At 52.8% G+C, this 19718-nt stretch overlaps 1 protein-coding gene and 1 long non-coding RNA gene across 4 annotated transcripts in view; one reads left to right on the forward strand and one right to left on the reverse strand.

Moving 5' to 3' along the window:
* Limk1 (LIM domain kinase 1) overlaps nucleotides 1-11492 on the reverse strand; it is a 31797-nt gene extending 20305 nt beyond the window's left edge. The window contains exons 1-2 of one of the 3 annotated variants that reach the window (XM_028870104.2): nucleotides 11242-11492; nucleotides 9325-9421 (exon numbers count right to left, since the gene is read on the reverse strand). In XM_028870104.2, coding sequence (XP_028725937.1) covers nucleotides 9325-9421; nucleotides 11242-11296 — 152 coding nt within the window. In that variant the 5' untranslated portion in view covers nucleotides 11297-11492. Of the gene's footprint in view, nucleotides 1-2238; nucleotides 2383-9324; nucleotides 9422-11241 lie in introns of those variants that run through there. The other 2 variants (XM_028870103.2, XM_037198301.1) reach the window with 2 other exon arrangements.
* On the forward strand, nucleotides 8821-12802 carry LOC119086519. The gene is made up of 3 exons (XR_005089818.1): nucleotides 8821-9019; nucleotides 10222-10331; nucleotides 11750-12802. It is a non-coding gene; the product is annotated as an uncharacterized LOC119086519 (long non-coding RNA).
* Nucleotides 12803-19718: the final 6916 nt, after the last annotated feature.

Consider the following 19718-nt stretch of genomic DNA (forward strand, 5'->3'; position numbering starts at 1 on the left):
GCTGGGCTGTGCTGGGGACCAATGCAGGAGAGAATAGGTGGGTGAGACTGTTCACTCCCTTCCCCCAACATTAGTCTGGAACTGAGAACGGGACAAGGAGGAGATCTGTACACTAGCTGGTGGGACACTGTTCCTTTAAGAAGAGCCCAGCTTGTTTCACATTGTCTGGGTGCCTGGCCTGCAGGGAGGGGCTCAGGCGGGGAAGCACAAAATGTCAGAACTCAGTTGTAAGAGGGTGGGGATGTTCTCAGGAAAGGGGCCTGATGAGGTGTCCCTGGGGGAGTCAGAGAGCAGAGGAGGAGAGGCTGGGTGCAGGGCAGGCATCATGACGTCATGCCTACTGTCCCAACTCTCTTGGCAACAGTCCAAGGCAGACTGGAAGAGGGGAGGGGCCGTGCACTGCTGGGAGACTGGGGCAGTGGGAGGAGGCTCGAATGCGGGGCCCCAGCATACCCAACGTGGGGTCTTTAAACCTAACAGAAGACGCCATGGAAAGGACCCCAAAGTGTGAAGAGGCAGCAGGGATCCTATCCTTTCAGGAAGACTCCCAGTCCTACCCTATCAGTGGCTTGCTTCCTGTCCCACGCCTGGGTCACAGGAGTGTCACAGGGGTCTGCCCATCACTCCCCAGTGTCACGCTGCAGGAAGCAGGGCCTCTGCGTGCCCGCTCTCCCTGTGGGTGTGGGCTCAGGAGCTGCTACATCCCACCCTGGGAGAGAAAGCTCTTAAGTTCATCTAGAAGGAAACTCCCGACTCCTCCTCCACCCACTCATTCATCACAGACATCCTCTCAGCAGCCGCAGAGCAACTTGACCACGGCTTGCTCACAAGCTCTGCTCGCTCGGCATACCCCCTACCAGGTCACTATTTCCTCCAAGCCTCTCAGCCCCCATTGCCACACAGCAGCAGCACTACAGACAGCCCCTGCAAACAGACTCTCAGGAGAGGCTCAGCCTACCTCCCCAGCACCCTCAGCACTTAGGTTCCTCTCCATAGTCTGTATGACCCGCCCCCCCACACCACCTTCACCCTCTATTGAGAGAGGGTCTCATATAGCACAGGCTGGCTTTGAACTCACTATGTAGATAGAAGAGGATGACCTCGAACACCTGATCCCACTTCTACCACATGAGTGCTGGGATTACAGGCAAGTGCCTTCAAGCTCAGTCTACCCGTGCTGGAGATGGAAGCCAAGGATTCATGGAAAGTCAGGCAAACACTCTACTGACTGAGCTCCATCCCCAGCCTGACCCGGAGTTCCCCATCCTTCTGCCTCTACCTCTCCAATGCTGGGATGACAGGTGTGTTCCACCATGCTTGGCCTATGTCTCTGTTTAGATCATCGGCTAAGGCTTCACTTGGGCTCAGGATGTGGGCGCATACAGTGGTGTGGTGGCTGGCCCTGGGCTTCAAAGACCTTTGCTGACGGAAGGCACAAAGGAGCTTCTGACCTGTCCAGCCCCTTAGGCCTCAGCCTGCATCCTGCATCCTGCATCCCGACAGGAGCCGAGGAGGGAGGAGGAAGAGCTACCAGCTCGGTTCTCCACAAAGCATTTTGAGATGGACTGGGCATGTGGCTCAGTCAGTAGAGTGCTCACTTCGCAATCAGAAAGCCCCGGGTTCCATCCCCAGCACCATGTAACAGTGGAGGTGGTGGTGCAGGCCTGCAATCCCAGGACTTGGGAGGCGGAGGCAGGAGGATCAGGAGGTTGAGGTCATTCTGGGCTACCTGGCCAATTTGAGGTTAGCCTGGGATAGATGAGATCCTATCTCAAAAAGAGCCCTCCATGTCAAGAGAGGTAGGTACATCAGGTAGCAGACAGGGCCTAGAGCTGGCCCAGGGCCAGCCAGGTAGAACTCCTAAAGAGACGGTCCCCTGGCTTTTTCTAGCAGAGCCAGGCTGGGGCAGGAGAGGAGAGGACCCTGGGGGAGAGAACAGGCGTGGGGCTCTGGGGCAAGGGAGGCTGGTCTAGGTGTCACAGTGGCAGGCATGAAGTTCCTCCCTCCTCATTCCAGGACACCAGGGACAAACTGTAAGCAGCTGGGAGGCCAGGTACCAGATGGTCCAAAAGCTCAGCCATGGCCTGTTTCCTCCATAGCCGGCAGACCTGAACAGAGTTTCAGTTCTGCCCCACAGCCATCCCCAAGATGGGACTGTTCTTTAGTCCCCTCCACCTCCAACCCCAGCCTCTTTAAGCCAGGGACCCAGGACAGGTGGGGAAGGGGCTTTCCACTTACTTAGCCCCACGGAGGCAGCGGACTCTTCTCAGGGCCGAGGCTGGCAGCATCCTCTGCTACTACTGCAGGGGGCTCTGGAGGCCTGTGGGAGCCCATGGGTGGCCTGGCCAGAGCTTCCCCATCCTGCCGCAGGGACTCAGGATTGGAGGCTGCAGGAGGTAGGGCCTGTGTGGCCACACCACAGGGGAGGAGACAGCAGGGTGGTGAGGAAGGCCTCTTTCTTGGTCTGTGACAGGAAGCAGCCAAACTGCTTTCTGCTTGGGCTTCGGTGGAGGGAGAGAGGGGGAGATCTAGCTCTAATCAGGCAGAGGTCAGCAAGGAGGGGTCTCCACTCGGACTGTAGGCAGAGGGGTAGGCAGGGAAGGATCTAGGCCCTGATCATAGGTAGGGAGTCGGAAAAGGGGGGATCGAGGTTAGGACTACAGGCAGAGAAGTGAGGAGGAATGGCTGTGACCCCAGGAAAGAGGCAGGGAGAAGGGACCTAGGCTCTGACTCTAAGAAAAAAGGTTGGGAAGGAGGGAACTAGGCTCTGTTCCCCGCTCCCCCAGCAAAGAAGGTGGGAAGGGCTCTGACTACAGACAGGAAGAGGGGATGTAGGCGTTGACACCAATTAGGGAGGCAGAGAAGGTTCTAAGGTCTAACTGCACTACTCTCCTAGCCCGCTGAATCTGGAGAAAGGTATCCTGCGTGCTCCTTGGCCTCCTCCTGAACAAAGACACTGAGGGCTTGGGCCTCTCTAGGGACATGGCAAGCACCAGAGTAGCTGCCTCTTCCGGTGCTGTCCCCAAGGGAACAGAGGCCAGCTTCCCATGGTTAGCTCAGCCTCCTTACACGGGAGGTTCCTTGAATGAGAGCTTTCTCCTGGCTGAGGCTACACGACCAGCCCACGGCTCATTCACGATTCCTCGCTCAGGGCTACCCCACCCAGCCTCCAGGGAGATCACCCAGGCTACAACGTCTCTAGGAATTGTGCACAGAAGGCTTTTGGGAAAAGGACCCTGCCGGCACAGCATACAGAAGCAGCAGCTGGGTCCCCGAAGTCTGGACCACTGGCCTGTCTCTAATCTTCTGGGAGGCAGAGCCAACAGGAAGTGCGGCGGCAGGGCATAGACAGGGCCCTGGGTAATGATAGACCCCAGTGCTAATGCTCTTATGCCCTGTACTGTCTACAGAGAGCATCTTCAGATAGCATGTGTCCTGGCTCAGCAGAGCATCTGTCACAGCATCTAAGGTCTTCCCTGGAACACCAGCCTGGGATTTCCTCCAGGTCAAGGGCAGAGACAGTGCAGTGGTACTCAGAGCTCAGATCTGAGGACTCAGAGAAGACGCACAGCCAGGGAACCTTCTGCAAGATTCCTCCAGTTCCCCCTAGACCAGTGGTTCTCAACCTTCCTAATGCTGTGACCCTTTAATACAGTTCCTCATGTGGTGGCCCCCAACCATAAAATTATTTTTGTTGCTATTTCATTTTGCTACTGTTATGAATCATAATGTAAATACCTGATGTGCAGGCTATCTGATATGTGACCACCAAATGGGGTTGCGACCCACGGGTTGAGAATCACTGCTCTAAGACACACATCGATGCAGCTGGAAGGCTGGGACACAGTATAGCAGTAGGGCTTTTGCCTGGTACTCATGAGGCCCTGGGTTCAGTCCCTCCCTCCCTCCCAAATTAAAACAAATCTTGCTTTGTTGTAAACAAAAACACTTTCCCCCTCAGTCCTGAGGAGTGAGCATGCTAGGTAAGGATGGATCTATCACTGATGGATGGCCCCAGATGCCCCCACCTACTTTACATAAACATTAGGGTTGGAGATTTAGCAGAGGGCTTGCCTAGCAAGCCCAAGGCTCTGGGTTTGGTCCCCAGCACCAGGGGAAAAAACAGAACAAAACACAAGGCTGGGTGAGTCTCCAGCAGCCCCACTGTGCGTCAGTGCTGCAGGATGCTGGCTCATGCCCAGCTGTATGCATCACATCCCACCTCAGGGCCTGTGGACATGCTGAGTTCCTCCCTCGCTTCCCCCTACTCTGCAGAGAGGTGTCACCTCCTTGGAATGCTGTCTCTGGCCTCTGACGCTGCCCTGGTCTCTCCTCTGGCTCTCCTGCTGGAAGGCAGGAGCCTGTGTCTGGGAGGGGCAGGACAGAGTCGTGAGTACGTGAGTACGTGAGTACGTGGAGGACATAGTGCAGGATCTGCAGTCCGGCCACATGGGAGTCCTTGGGCACGTCAGTGACCTCTGCGCCACTTTCCTTATCAGTCAAACTGCTTCAACACCCAGCACTTGACGTGCAGGTTGTCCTGAGGGGCCTGCGTAGGACAGGTGCTTGGGAGCAGCTGACTCAGGACCCCCGGGATTTCCACTTGGAAGGGCATGCAGAAAGAAAGGCAAGGAAGGCAGCGGGTGTGATAACTCAGGAAGCCGCCTCCCTACCTCGTGTCTGAGAAGTGGGCTGTCCGGTCTTGTCACACAGCCCTCCTGCTACAGCAGCTTTAATGAAGGCGAGCGGAACAGAGGTTTCAATGTCAGTCACTGAGGTTTGTGTCACTGGAAATGGGGCCTCAGGTGTCCCGGGGAGAGTCAGGCTAGCTGTGATCTTTCTCTGAGGTGTTTTCCTGACTGTCACAGCGCAGGACACCGTCAGTTTTACCCAGCTATGGTGAGTAAGCATACATCATTGGACCACGATATGGGGAGGCAGGGACAGCGATCCAGGGTCCGATGCTAAATGCCAGGCTGGGACCAGAGGCAGGAAGGCGTGGAGTAAGGATCTAGACTTCGACTGTAGGCGAGGAAGCAGGGACGGGAGGATCTAGGCTGATATAGGCAGGTATCGAGCTGGGCTCTGGTTGTAGGTGAGGAAGGATCAGGGCCCTGCCTATGATATGGAAGCTGGGGTCACACTGCTTGTGGGCCCTTCCTCCCCGTGGGGCCCTTGTGTCCACTTCAGAGACAGCTGAACGTGCTTTCTCCCTATGCCCCCAGCTGGGTCTCACCCCTCTCTTGGTGGTATGGAGTAGGGCATCTAAAGCCACTTGGGGCTCTCTCATTCCTTCCTTCCCTGCCAGTCACAGGGTCCCCTAAAGATTTCTTGATTCCAGCCGGGCAGTGGTGGCGCACGCCTTTAATCCCAGCACTCGGGAGGCAGAGCCAGGCGGATCACTGTGAGTTCGAGGCCAGCCTGGTCTCCAGAGTGAGTTCCAGGAAAGGTGCAAAGCTACACAGAGAAACCCTGTCTCGAAAAACCAAAAATAAAAAAAAAAAAGATTTCTTGATTCCTTTTGGCCCCACTGCAAATTTAATGCAACCAAAGCAACAGGCATAACTAACCTGCCCCCCAACTCTGTTGACAACAGACACCCTCTCCCCAGTGCAGACCTGCTGCTCACTGGCACCCTTAGAAGAGCCCACTGAACTCTGCAGAGACACATAATGTGCAAGAGACAGTCAGATGCCATGATGAGCTTGAAAACCTTCACAGAAGTAGCTGCTGTGGCCGAATCCCTATTTCTCACATGAGAATGGGCAAATATCATACCCTGGATGGTTATGGTACGGGTTGGATTACTACTAAAGAATGCTTGAGATCTGGAGAGATGGCTCAGTGGGTAAAATGCCTGCCTTGCAAGTATGAGGACCCGAGTTCAAATCCCCAGCACTCATGTAAAGCTGGGAACAATGGTGTACATCTGTAGCTCCAGTGTGGATGGGTGGACACAGGCAGGACCTTGGGGGTTCACTGGCTAGTCAATCTAGCTGCAATGGCAAGCTCTAGGTTCAGAGAGAGAACCTATCTCTAAAAGTAAGGTGGAGGGCTGGAGAGATGGCACACAGGTTAAGAACACTGACTGCTCTTCCAGAGGTCCTGAGTTCAATTTCCAGCATCCACATGGTAGCTTACAACCATCTGTAATGAGATCTGGTGCCCTCCTCTGTGTACATAATAAATAAATAAATCTTAAAAAAAAAAAAAAAGTAAGGTGGAGGGCTGGCAAGATGGTTCAGGGGATAGAGGCAGGGGCCGCTAAGCCTGACTAGTCTGAGTCTGAGTACCAAAAGCATGGTGGGAAGAGAGAACTGATTCCCACAGATAACCTCTGATAACAAGTTATCCACACGCACACTAAGTCATGTGCATGCATACACACACAACACACACACACACACACACACACACACACACACACACACACATGGGTATGGCTGATCAGGCTGGCTGGCAGACCAGTGGGCCCCAAGGCTTTGTCTCCACCTTAAGCAAGACGGTAAACAATTCAAAATAGCTTCAAGAAGTCCATGAAACTGACCAGATTCACTACCCACCACACCCAATCTCCCTCAGTAAGTAATAAAAGCCGAGAGTCCTTCTCAGAAGAGCATACTCAAGCTGCAAGTGGATTCTGAGACCACACCAGCAGAAGAAGAAGCAGAAACCAGCCAAGCTGCCAGGAAAGAGGTGTAAGACCAACAATGACACCTGGAAAGGTCACTCTCCCACCTGATGAGCTGCTGCAGGCTGGGCAGTGTGCGCCAGGTCCCCAGCTTCGAGAGCTGTCACCCATGCTGGGCTCGGGTGATGCAGCTGTCTTGAGTCATTTCTGCTCCTGTAAGTAACCCTTCAGCCATATCTTCCTATAAGGAACTCCAATAGACTCACTGGTTCACCAAGTTGGACTTAGGTGGTATCCGCATTTGGTTTGTCACGGGTTCCCTATCTGTGGTGAGTAGACATGCGTGTTGCATCTCCCCAGGAAAAGTTTTGTCACGCACCACCACCTCCCCAGTGCTGGGATTACAGACGGACACCCTTTCATCTGGAGGTTCTGGGGATCGAACTCAGGTCCTCGGGCAAATGCTTAAGCAGCTGAGTTGACTCCCTAGTCCCATATCAGCCCTTCCATATCAGAGATCCTCCCTCTCAGTCACTATCCTAAGTCAGGCTTATGAGTCAGACCCCTGAACTACTATGATGGTCTCATCCTGCCAAGATGCACCATCTGCCTACGGGGATGACAATCTTCAACAAACAGCATGCTCCCCAGCTGTCTGTTGCCTCCCCATTGTCTTCAGAAGGGCCTCATCCTGGCATTCAATGCCCACACCTAACTCAGTCTCAACTTGGGTCTCCTAACTGTATCCCTTGACCCACCTTTTTCCACCACCAATGGTCCCCACAGCCTCGTCTCCCTGATCCTTTTGTGTGTCAGGATCCCCTTGTGGGCCTCCTCGAGAGACCTTCTTCTGAGCATAGGCTTTGAATCCCGGGATGTGTCGCCTGCCTTTCTTCTGGCCTCAGAGTGGGCACTGTGTATTCCTAGTGCTTCCTGGTCATGTGACTTCAGGCAGAAACACAAACCGCTCTGTACTCCGATTTTTCTTTGGAAGATACAACTAGTATCTAACTGTGCAAAGTGCTCAGAGCCCTGCCGAGGGCTACAAAAGGCCGCCTTAGACTTTTTCTGTTTGAGACAGGGTCTCACGTAGCTCAGGCTGGCCTTGAACTTAGGATGTAGCACAAGGTTGCCTTGAATGTCTTTCCTCTTTGCTTCTTGGGATGCTCCTAGCGGGACACTGGGCCACCTCTGGGTGCCCACTTCTTTACGGAGTCTTTGACTGCAGCCATGTGCCGTGTGCAGCTGGAGGTCAGGGCTGTTTTCATTGGCTGACACATCTGTATAGTCAGTTATGGCCTTGGGACAGTGGCTAGTGGTCCCTTGAGAGCCGGTGTGCCTCTCCCATCCCCTGCAGCAGGAGAGCTCAGGAGGCTACGGCATGTTGCCCCTAGCCCCGCTCTTCTGCCTGTGCCCTCTCTACTACGGGTTCCTCATGGCGAATTCCACCAGCCTCAGACTGAATCCCGGCTGAGAGCTGGGGAGATGGTTCAGCGGGTGAAGTGTCTGCCTGAGTCCAGATCCCCAGCACCCACAAAAGAAGCTGAACACATCAGTGTGCATCTGTAATTCTAGCACGGGGGTGGGGGGGTGGGGGGTGGGTGGGGGGGCCATGCGGAGATGGGAGGATTCCCAGATCTCACTGGTTAGCTAGTCTAGGCAAATCACTGTACTCCAGATTCAGTGGGAGACCCTGACTCAAAAAATACAGTGGCGGGCCATAGAGGAACCCACCTGCTATCTACCTCTGGCCCCCATATACATGTATGTGCACCTGTACACACGCATGCACACAAACATACACATACACACAACTGCACCTGAACATGGTGTAGCCCAGGCTGGCCTTGAACTCACTATCCAGCTGAAGAGGAGCTTAGATTTCTAATCTTCCTGCTTCCATCTCCTGAGTGCTGGGCTTACAGGCATGTGTCACCACATGCTGAGATCAAACCCAGGGCTTCACGCATGCTAGGCAAGCACTCTACCAACTGGTAACATCCTCAGCTCCTCAGCAGGACCTAAAGTACTAGACAAGCTGAGGTATGGTGGCATGTACCTGTAGTCCTAGATACTGGGGAGGCTGAGGCAGGCGAACTGTTTGAGCCCAGGAGTTCTAAGCCAGCCTGGACAACAAGCTAAGGTCCTGTTTAAAAAAAAAAAATGAGTCTAGGGAGACAGTTGAGTGGGTAAAGGTGCTTGCTGGGGAAGCCTGACAACTCCATTGATCCCCAGAACCCATATAAAAAGCTAGATACAGTGGCAAGCATCAATAATCTCCTCCTGCTTCCAGATGGGAGGAGACGACAGGAGGACCATCTGGAAGCTCTCTGACCTGCTAGCCTGAATTAGCTGCACAGCGCCAGACCCAGCCTAACAAGGTGGAAGGTGAGAACTGACTCTCAAAATTTGTCCTCTGACCTCCACACATGCCCTGAAATGCACATGTGTCGTGTGTGTGTGTGTGTGTGTGTGTGTGTGTGTGTGTGTGTGTGTCGCCCCTCCCTCCCCGTCCTGCCAATATAGCAACAGCAAATGTATACACCACAGAACAAACAAGCTCTTTAAGAAAGGGAAACTGAGGCCAGGGTCCCACTAGAGATAATAGGCAAGGACAGTACTGGAAGAAAGAAACATCCAGGTCACGGGCGGGCCTTGCTGAGGGCACCCGCTCTTTGGCCAGCCCGTCTTACCTGAAGCAGTCTGCATGCCAGTCAGCGTTCAGGGCCTGGAGGTACTGGCCGTCATAGATCTTCTGGCCGCAGCTCGCACATACAGGCAACTCGCTTCCTGCTTGGGATAGAAACCAAGTCAGGAGCCATTTTTTTTTTCTTTTCTTTTCTTTTTTTTTTTTTTTTTTTTTTTTTTGGTTTTTCGAGACAGGGTTTCTCTGTATAGCTTTTGAAGCCTGTCCTGGAACTCGCTCTGTACACCAGGATGGCCTCGAACTTACAGAGATCCTCCTGCCTCTGCCTCCCAAGTGCTGAGATTAAAGGCGTGCGCCACCACTGCCCCTGGCCTAGGAGCCAGCCTTAAGAGTGTAGTTTGCTGGAGGTGTAACCTGCCCTGCTCACCCCAGGTAGACTTAGTGCTCACACACTGAATCTTTGATACAGGATGGGTGCTCACTCTGCCAAGCGAGAGGATAAAGGATGAGAGTCTGAGAGTTCTGCTTGGACACTAGGCCGCCAAGCCTCTCTGGACCCATCTGGGACACCCAGGAGGGAACAGAGATGCTCCCTTCCGAGACACACGTAGAAACAGGGAAAAAGGAAACAGAATTTAGAAACAAGGTGGAGGATGGCACTCCTGTGACAGACTCTTCTGCCCACCTGCCCAGGAACAAGTATTGAAAGGGACAAGGACCGGCAGAGCTGGGCTGGTCCATCTTAGGTCAGAAGTAGCAGGATAGGAAACTCAAAGGTGATAGCCCTTGTTGAACCTTGACGAGGGGCCAGGGCTGCGAAGCCAGACACTGACAATTCCTTAACACACAGCCACTCTACATGCTTAGTCATCCCCAGACCTTGTACCCCTGGCGATGGTGGGCCCTGCAAAATAGCCTGGGCCTGTTCCTCCCCATTCTACAGACTCTGAAACCTCAGCCCCAGAGAGGGGACCTCTCCTGATGACACACAGCCAGGCTCCGAGGCCACCGCCTTCACCCCTCCAAGTACCCAAGCACCCAAAGCAGTGTGTTGTAAGTGCCCGTGGGCCTGTGCCCCCAACAGGGCTTCAGGGACATGTGTGAGTGGGGGGTAGAACAGGGCTGGAGAGGTCAGAACCTGTCTTTGACCAGATGAGCCGACTGTGGGGGCTTTGAGAAAGAAACCTAGGGGAGATTCCAGACTCTGATCCAGGCTGAGGGAATCTCAAGAGGCCTCTGAACCCAGCTGTAGTGTGGCTCTAAGCCCGGGGCCTTCTCAGTGAGGCAGGACTCTAGCCTCTCGCCAGGACTCTAGCCAAGACTGATTAAATACTAGACTACCAGGGTTGGTGCAGGGAAAACGGGAGGTCACGGTATGACGGTAGTGGCGGCGGCGGTAAACCTCTGCAGTGTTCTGTCACCGGATCCAGTGTGTACAGCTCTCCAGTGACTTTTTATTTTTATTTTTTTTTTGACTAGTCCCTCCATTCACCTAGTCCTGAACTGCATAGACGGGGAAACTGAGGCCCTGGGTGTTAGTGACTGGTTCAAGGTCAGAGAGCCCCGCAAACGCGAGTCTGCGTCTCAGATCCAAGGCTGCTGTCGTTTAGCTCTCCCGGGTCAGGCTGGATCAAAGGGTGCCCCCCCTCCACCCCACCGGAGAGCGAGGACCAGGGTGGGACAGAGAACTAGGGTCTAAGGCAGGTTAGGTGCTGGAGGAACAGTAACCTGGGAGATGGGTGAAGAGGGGATGGGATATGAGAAGAGGGGCTTCCTCCATCCGCAAGAAAGCGGCTCATCCCGGGGCTAAGGAAGGGAGAAAGAGGGTGGGAGGGTGACAGAGAATGGCCTGCGGGCTTCGGAAGGACAGGCGCATCCCTAGGAGGCAGGGGCGCGGCCTTGCCGCTCCCCGGGCCCCTCAGATACTCCCGGCTCCCCTCCCCCGACCCCTAGCCCGGCGCACCTTCCTCTCCCATACGTTCTTCCCTCCAGGTGCAACAAAGTAGCGTCAACCTCATGCACTCGGCGGGGGGCGGGGACCGCCGGCAACCGGCGGGGCACCGGAGAGCTGGGGCCGGGCCCGCGAGCTCGCCCGCCGCCGGCCCGGGAAGGCGGGAGGCGGGGAGCGCGGGGCCGGAGCCGAGCGCTCCGCTCCGGGCTCGGCGATGCCGCCGCGCTGCACTCCCACGCCCGGCTTGGGGACACCGGCTCCGCGCTGCCGCCGCCTGAGGAGCGCGGAGGGGCGGGCCGGGGCGGGCCTGCGAGCTGCGGCAGGGGCGGAGCGCGTGCGACGCGGCCGGCTGGAACTGCCCCTGCGCGGCTCCGCCCCCGGGATAGCCACGCCCCTCAGAGGCAACCCCGCCCTCCGCAGGCTGACCAGGGGCCTGCGGGCACTGCGGGTTGGAACTGCCCCTGCGCGGCTCCGCCCCCGGGATAGCCACGCCCCTCAGAGGCAACTCCGCCCTCCGCAGGCTGACCGGGGCCTGCGGGCACTGCGGGTTGGAACTGTCACTGCGCGGCTCCGCCCCTCGCCGCCGATAACCCCCACACCCGTCAAGCGACCATCCCGCCCCGGAGCGGTAAGCTCGACGTGGTCTCAGCTGCAGCCACGCCCTCTGCAGGCCAGCCAGGGGCCTGCCCGCTGCGGCATTGGCGGAGTTGTCCTTGTTCCACACCGCCCCTCCTAAGAGGAAGCCACGCCCCCTCAATGGAGGGCACGCCCCCTAAGGGATCGGCGGGGCCTGCGAGTCCCGGAAAGGGTGGAGCTGAAGTGTGGAGCTGCCTTTGTGTGGCTCCTCCCCTTCGGCGGAAGCCACGCCCCTTGACGGCGGCAGTTTCGCCCTCTGCAGCACAGCTGGGGCTGCAGAGCCTGCACTGCCACGCCCACCATAAAACCCGCCTCTAACCCCGCCCCTTTCTCCCCCTCCTTTTCTGCCTTTCATTCATTATCAGCTCTGCTTGGAAGCGCCATGGCAGGGCTGTGAACTCGGATGGGACCGCCCAGCAGGTTTCCTTGGAGAAGGCACCTCCTTATACAGTCCTCCCCGAGCCTCTCTGGTCCAACCCACTGGAGTTAAACACCTAGGACCGACCCTGAGGATGCCGGGGTTGGAGTGAGGGTGGGCGTGGGGAGTCAGTTGGGTCGAAGCAGGGTAGAATAGATAGAAATGTATTATATAGCTTAAGCGGTAGAGTGCTTGCCTAGCACGCTCCAAGCCCATCTTCTGCACCACATAAATCCAGCATAGGATGCACGCCTATAATCAATCCCAGGACTTCGGACGTGGAGATAGAAGGATCAGAAATCCAAGACCAAAAACAAAATAGGGAAGCTATGGACTTGAGGGCAAAAGAGCCCCTTCTCCCAGATTTTGATCGAAACCTTTCATCAGCTGAGACTCAAGAATTCCAACACAATTAAGACCATTTGCTTAAGGGCTTTCTTTCACGGTTGTAAACGTACAATTTTATAGGAATCTCTCTGGAATTCCCCCTTTCAATAAAAGGACATGTTCTAAACTCCATGTGCAGCCCTCGTACACCTGATTTTACTTCATCAGATTAAAATCGCATCGAAGGCACCTCCAGAACCAACTCACGATTTCACTTATTAAAAAGAAAAGTCTGTCAGGGCTTGGTGGCACAGGCCTTTTTGATTCCTTGAGAGGCACAGGCGGGTAGAATTCCATGAATTGGAGGCCAGCCTAGTCTACATAGGGAGTTCCAGGACAGCCCAGGGCTACACAGTCACCCCATCTCAAAACAAAAGAAACAAAATTATAAACAGCCTGCCCGATGGCACATTCCTATAATCCCGACATTTGGGAGTTAGAGAATCGAGGGTTCGAGGACAACCTCAACTATGTAACAAGTTTGAGGCCAACCTGGGCTAATAGAAGCTGAGAGAAACCAAAGACGTTTTCTTAGCAACTCTGTGATATGTAATGAGAGAGACCCAAGTGCTACACAGCCCTGCTGCTAAGACAATTGCTGCCACCCCTTGAGGAACCCTTGTCTTAGGGTCACTATTGCTGTGATGAAACACCATGACCAGAAGCGAATTAGGAAGAAAGGGTTTATTTAGCTTAAACTTTCATGTCACTATTCATTATTGGAGGAAGTCAGGGCAGGAACTCAAGCAGGGCAGGAACCTGGAGGCAGGATCTGATGCAGAGGCCATGGAGGGGTGCTGCTCACTGGCTTGCTCCCCATGGCTTGCTCAACCTGCTTCTTATAGGACCCAGGACCACTAGCCCAGGGATGGCACCACCCACCTACAGCTCAATCTTATGGAGGCATTTTCTCTATTGGGATTCCTTCCTCTCAAATGGTTCTAGTCTGTGTCAAGTTGACATAAATCTAGCCAGCACAACCCCCGTGCTTAAAGTGGGTTAAAACTGTCTTTTAATTAACTGTGACTCTTTGAAGCCAATGACCATGCTCTTAGGTGTGCTTTATTCTTTTCCTGTACACCTTTCTATTTTAAGTTTTTTTATTTTAAATTTTAAATCTTAAATTATTTATTACATTTTTATTTAGTGTGTGTGTGTGTGTGTGTGTGTGTGTGTGTGTGTGTGTGTCACACTGATGGAGATCAGAGGACAACTTTCAGGAGTTGGTTCTATCCTTCCTCTACATGGGTCCTGGGGATTGAACTCAGGTTGTCAGGTTTGGCATCAAGTGGGCACTTTTGCCTCCTGAGCCACTTCTCACCAGACCCTAATTTAAAATATTTCCTTTCCATTCTTTTTCTTTCTGGTAGGTGTGTGTGGGTGCACTAGCATGCATGGTGGGGTGTGCACATGCCGTAGTGTGCATGTGGAGGTCAGAGGACAATTTCTACTATGGGGAGTCCTGGGGCTCCAGCTCACATTGTCCGTCTTGGAGGCACGCTCTTTTACCCACATCGTCAACTCATTGGCCCTCTGTTTTGATTTTGTTAAATCCCAATGGTGCTTCGTACTGGCTTGAACTGAAATCCCACATGCACCGAAGTCAAAGATCTCGGTTTTGTCTGACTGCGGGTCTCTGAAAAGAATGTCTCAGCCTGCTGCTGGTGACAGCGTAGAGCTGTGGTTCTGCCCTGCCTCTGCTTGACATGTCCTTTCCTGAGGCCCACAGTGAGCACAGTTTCGGGAGGGAGAAAGGCCCGACACCCATCTCCAGGCCCGACCCTCGCAAACGATGCCGGGCGCTCGTATGCAGGAGCTGGGAGAGGGGCGACCTCTCCCAAGCTGTCACAGTGTGCTCAGAGCCAGCCCCGAACTAGCCAAGGCCCCGGGGTGGGGGTGGGGGGCAGCTGAAGAGGGTTTTGGCTGAACCAAAGGTATCAGGCTGTTTGATCCAGCACTGGAAAGTCGGAGCACTCTGCATAGATGTGGAAAATTTTAGAATGCCAGACGGAGGCAGGGGGCAACTCTGTCATCTAGTGAAGTGTCCCGAGGAGGCACGAGGGTCTAAGAGGCTTTGACAACCACCTTTAACAGGAGCTGATGAAGAGATGGCGTGGTCAGTCAAGTGAATGCTGTGTAAGCAGCAGAGCCAGAATCGGATCCCCAGAACTCACATTAAAAAAAAAAAAAAAAAAAAAAAAAAAAAAAAAAAAAAAAGCGGGCTAGAGAGATGGCTCAGAGGTAAAGAACACTGCCTGTTCTTCCAGTGTTCTTCCAGAGGTCCTGAGTTCAATTCCCAGCACCCATATGGTGGCTCCCAACCATCTGTAATGAGATCTGGATCCCTCTTCTGGCCTGCAGGGATACATGCAAACAGAACACTGTATACATAATAAATAAATAAATCTTTAAAAAAAAAAAAAAAAAAAAAAAAAGCTAGGCGTACCTGGGGCTTGCTGGCCAGCCAGTTTACCTAAATTGGTGAACTCCAGGTTTGACAAGAGGCCCTGACTCAAAAATAAAACAAATAAGTAAAATTTAAAAAGTGGAGAGTAATTGAGGAAGACATCTGACATCAACCTCTGACCTCTGTGCAGTTGCATGTGCACACAAATAGATACACACAGATGCACATGCACATGCGCGCACGCGCGTGTGCACACACACACACACATTGGCTTTTGGTTTGTGTGTTACTTTCCTGTAGGGTATGGTATTAGATCCTAGAGTCAGAAGAGATAGCTTAGTGGCTAAGGTCACTTGCTGCTCTTGCAGAGAACTGGAATTTGGTTCCCAGCACCCAATTTGGGTGTCTCCCAACAGCCTATAACTCCAGCCCCAGGGGATCTGACATCCTCTTCTGGTCTCCATGGGCACCTGCGTGCACATACCCATACATACAGACACACAGAAATACACATACCAGCAACAACAAATCATGTCCTAGCGGTAGACAAAAGGTGCATTTTTTGGGTGCTAGCAACTTGCGTAATTAAAAAAAAACCTATTATTTTATAATGGAATATTTATTTATTATTGTGTATATGTATACACGGTGCATTTCAGTGGGTAGCTGTGCTACAGCCTGTGTGTGGAGGTCAGAGGGCAACCTTAACGTCAGTTCTCGCCTTCCACCTTTACGTGGATCCTAGGGATTGAACTCAGGTCCCTGGGCTCAAAACCCAGGACTCACCGAAGCCTCTCACTGGCGCTGTTTGATTTTATTGAGATGGGGTTGCATGTAGCTCAGGCTGGCCTCAGACTTGTTCCATAACAGAGGATGCTCTCGAGCTCCCGATCCCCCTGCCTCCACCTCCAGAATGTCAGGATTGCAGGTGTGGGTCACCTGTGTCCATCCACTGTCCACCTTTCCTTATGTCCTTGTCTGGTTTGGGTATTAGGGCCACGCCAGCTTCTTCAGATGGGTTTGCAGATTTTTCATCTTCTTTATTTTTATTTTTTTGGAAGAGCCTTAGGAGTTTATGTGTTAAGACTTCACATGTTTGGCAGAGTTTGCTACTGAAGCCATCTGCTCCTGGGCTTTTCTTTGTTGGAATCTTTGAGTTTGACTCAACAATTACTCACCATTGATCTGTTCAGATCGTCTATAGTTCTTAGTAGGCTGTGTGTTTGTAGAAGTGCACTTATTTTATCTAGATTTTCCCCATTTGTTGGCCTACAGTTTTCCTACTTCCTCACAACAATGCTCTTCTCCGATGCTCTTCTTCTTCCTTTGCTGGCCATGTTAGAGATGAAACTTGGGGCCTTGGGGATGCTAGAAGTATCAGTTTTCCGTCGCCATGATGGAATGCCTGTCAGGAGCAATATAAGCAGGGAAGGGTTTCTTTTGGCTCACGGTTCATCATGATGGGGAAGGCATGGTGGCTGCAGTGACTTCATTCATGGTGGCTGGAATGTAAGGAAGCTGGTCACATGATGACAACGGACAGAAAATAAATATGAGACATAAAGCAGGCCCCTAAGGCCACCCTCTAGTGGCGTATGACTACCAGCTAGACCCTAGTTCTCAGAGATCCCATAACCACCCTGAACAATGCTACGAGCTGGGATCAGGTGTCCAAACACATGCGCCTTCTTGCCTTTCACAGATCATTACTCTGCGGGCTGTGGTGGTTGCAGAGACCTCCCTCCAAAGCCCACCCTGACCAGGGTGGTGATGCACAGAACCTGCATCCCTGGGACTCACCTGCACAACTTTGGTGGACCAGGAAACAGGGAGTGGCCAGGAAGTGGGGCCAGGCTATAAAACCTGCCCCCTCCCTACCAGTGATCCAATGCCTCCAGCAACATCCTCCCTTTAAAAAGATCTACAGCCTTCTGGACGCCCCCACCAGCTGAAGGTCAAGCGTTCAAACCTGTGAGCCCACGGGAGGCATTTTACATTGGAAGCATCACACGCGGGAGTACTGTTTTCCTTCCTTAAACATTTCCCTACCTTTCTTTAGTTATGTGGTGCATGTGTGCACACGTGATGTGTCATAGCACATGTATGAAGGTCGGAGGGCAGCTGGTGGGGCTCCATTCTCTCCTTCCACATTGTGGGTCCCAGGGATCGAACTCAGGTCTCCAGGCTTGGTGGCAAGTGCCTTTACCCTTGGGGCCATCATGTCAGAGCACGTTGGCTAGGAAGACTGGCCATATTGGAAATCTCTGGGCTTGATTGAGAGACCCTGCTTCAGTGAATAAAGTTGAAGAGCGACCAAAGACGATTCTGGGCCCCCACCCTCCCTACCTCCCTCCCCGCAACTGCACACAGAGTTAAATTACTCCTTAAAAATCAAGTAGTTCAGATACAGGGTATTTTAGTTTCTTTTCTGTTGCGGTGATAAAATAGGACAAAAAGAAACTTTGTGTTAGCCCACCGGTTATAGCCAGTCACCGTGGGGAGGAAAGTCAAGGCAGTTAAGTGGAGAGGAATGAAGGCACCACTCTTTAGTGCTCAGCTCACTCTCTCTATTGTTATAGTGTAGGATCCCCTGCCTAGGGAATGTTGCTGCCCGCAGTGGGCTGGGTCTTTCCACATCAATTCAGTCAAGACCATCCCCCATAGACATGCCTGTAGGCCAACCTGATCTAGACACATTCTCATTAGGACTCCTTTTCCTGGTGATTCTACACTGTGTCACTATCACACAGAATACTTCTTAATTATCACAGTTCCCGTCCTGGCCATTATGAACACCTCCATTTGCATGCTGAATTAAGGATTCTCCCTTCTTGTGTGCTAATTTATTTATTATTGTGTATATGTATGCACGGTGCATTTCAGTGGGTAGCTGTGCTACAGCCTGTGTGTGGAGGTCAGAGGACAACCTTAAGGTCTGATTGAGAGACCCTGCTTCAGTGAATAAAGTTGAAGAATGACCAAAGACAATTCTGGGCCCCCATCCTCCCTCCCTCCCTCCCTCCCTCCCTCCCTCCCTCCCTCCCTCCCTCCCCGCAACCGCACAGAATTAAATTACTCCTTAAAAATCAAGTAGTTCAGATACAGGGTACCCAAAGGTCAGGCCTGATGGGTATCTTCTATGACTTCTAACTTGCTCTCTCTTAATCCCCGCTGATCCCTCCCATGGGTTCCAAGTTTTTAGATCCTGATAAGAGCTCCTCAGCACAGACCGAACTGATTCTCTTTCCTTTGAATCCTGTCAGCTGTAAGAAATGGCAAGACAACACCTCCATCTCACTCTCCCCTCTTCCTCACATTTCTTGCCAAACCCGAGGCTAATGCAGAGGATGACACCCACCTGCCTCTTTCCTGTTGTAATTCTTCCCTTATATGGGTGAATTCTATCTGGGAAAACAGCCGAGACTCAGTCTCGTGTCTCATCTCCCACAGCAATGGCCACACTATGGATGCCTACCACCCCATCCCATATGCGCTTCCGCTCGAGACTGCCATGTATTCTGTCGTTCATCAGCTGTTCTGAGGGCATGCCTGTATTAATCTGTGTTATCGTCTGGAGAGGGACCTCAGATATCCATGTTTTCAGTTTTGAATGAGTTTATTAAGTACATAGGCCAAAGTAAAAGAATAAATACCAAGTAACAGATAAATAGATCGCAAAACAATCTAACTGAGTACTCAAAATACCCAGCAGGAGTCAACTAGGAAAGCCATGGGGAGGCAGCCAGCTGGAGTTGCCAATAAAGGGAGTCCTGGGCAGAGCAGAGCACCCTCTGGGTGACAGGACACTTCCAAGGGAAAGAACAAATAGCAACAGCTAACGAGAAAAATCATCAAACTCCGAGTCGCGTCATCCAGCAGGAACCACCGGGTGGAGTTCAAGCAGTGAGCGGGAGGGAATCCCCACTGACCCTTCATCCCACGGTTGGGCTTCCCAAGGCTGAGCACCCAGCTTCTCTCTCCCAGCGCAGTGACTTTATATCACGGGCCGAGCGCTAGGGACCCCTGTTAGAAACGGGTGACCAGCTGCTCTCAAGCACACGGTACTTTTACCCTTCGGCTGGTTTTGCTGTTCTTGTCCCTTCCTGTCACAGAGTTGGCGGTGGTGTGGTGTGGTGGTGCGGTGTCTTGGAGGACACTCGACATAAACATGCTTGGGCGTCAAGTTCGGGAGCAACCCCCACTTTCAGAACCAGTTTATCGTTGAACTCAAATAACACACGGCGATTTACTGATGTAATTAATATACATTACCACATGGCAGACCCGGTCACCAAAGAGGCATCTCAGCCATATCATATAGAGGAAGATGTACCCCTGGAGCCCCTCTAAAAATATTACACTTTTAGACAAGTCAGTCTTATCACCCATTTCGGGGTGCAGGCAACTGTTGCAAGGAGGTGCACCCCCATACAGGGAACGCTACTGTGACTGCCCCCACGGATGCTTTACTATCTGTTGACTTAGTTACCTGTCCTGTCACCCACCCATAGCAGGGACCACAAAGGACCGTACGGCTAACACATCTTTGGTCCTGTGGGCCTGTCCCTGTTGGGGTGATAATTGTGTTGCGTGCTTTCTTCTTCATTGACCTGCACAAATATCCTTTTCCTCTTGTGTGGG

The sequence above is a fragment of the Peromyscus leucopus genome, chromosome 23 (assembly GCF_004664715.2).
Source record: "Peromyscus leucopus breed LL Stock chromosome 23, UCI_PerLeu_2.1, whole genome shotgun sequence".
Lineage (NCBI taxonomy): Eukaryota > Metazoa > Chordata > Mammalia > Rodentia > Cricetidae > Peromyscus > Peromyscus leucopus.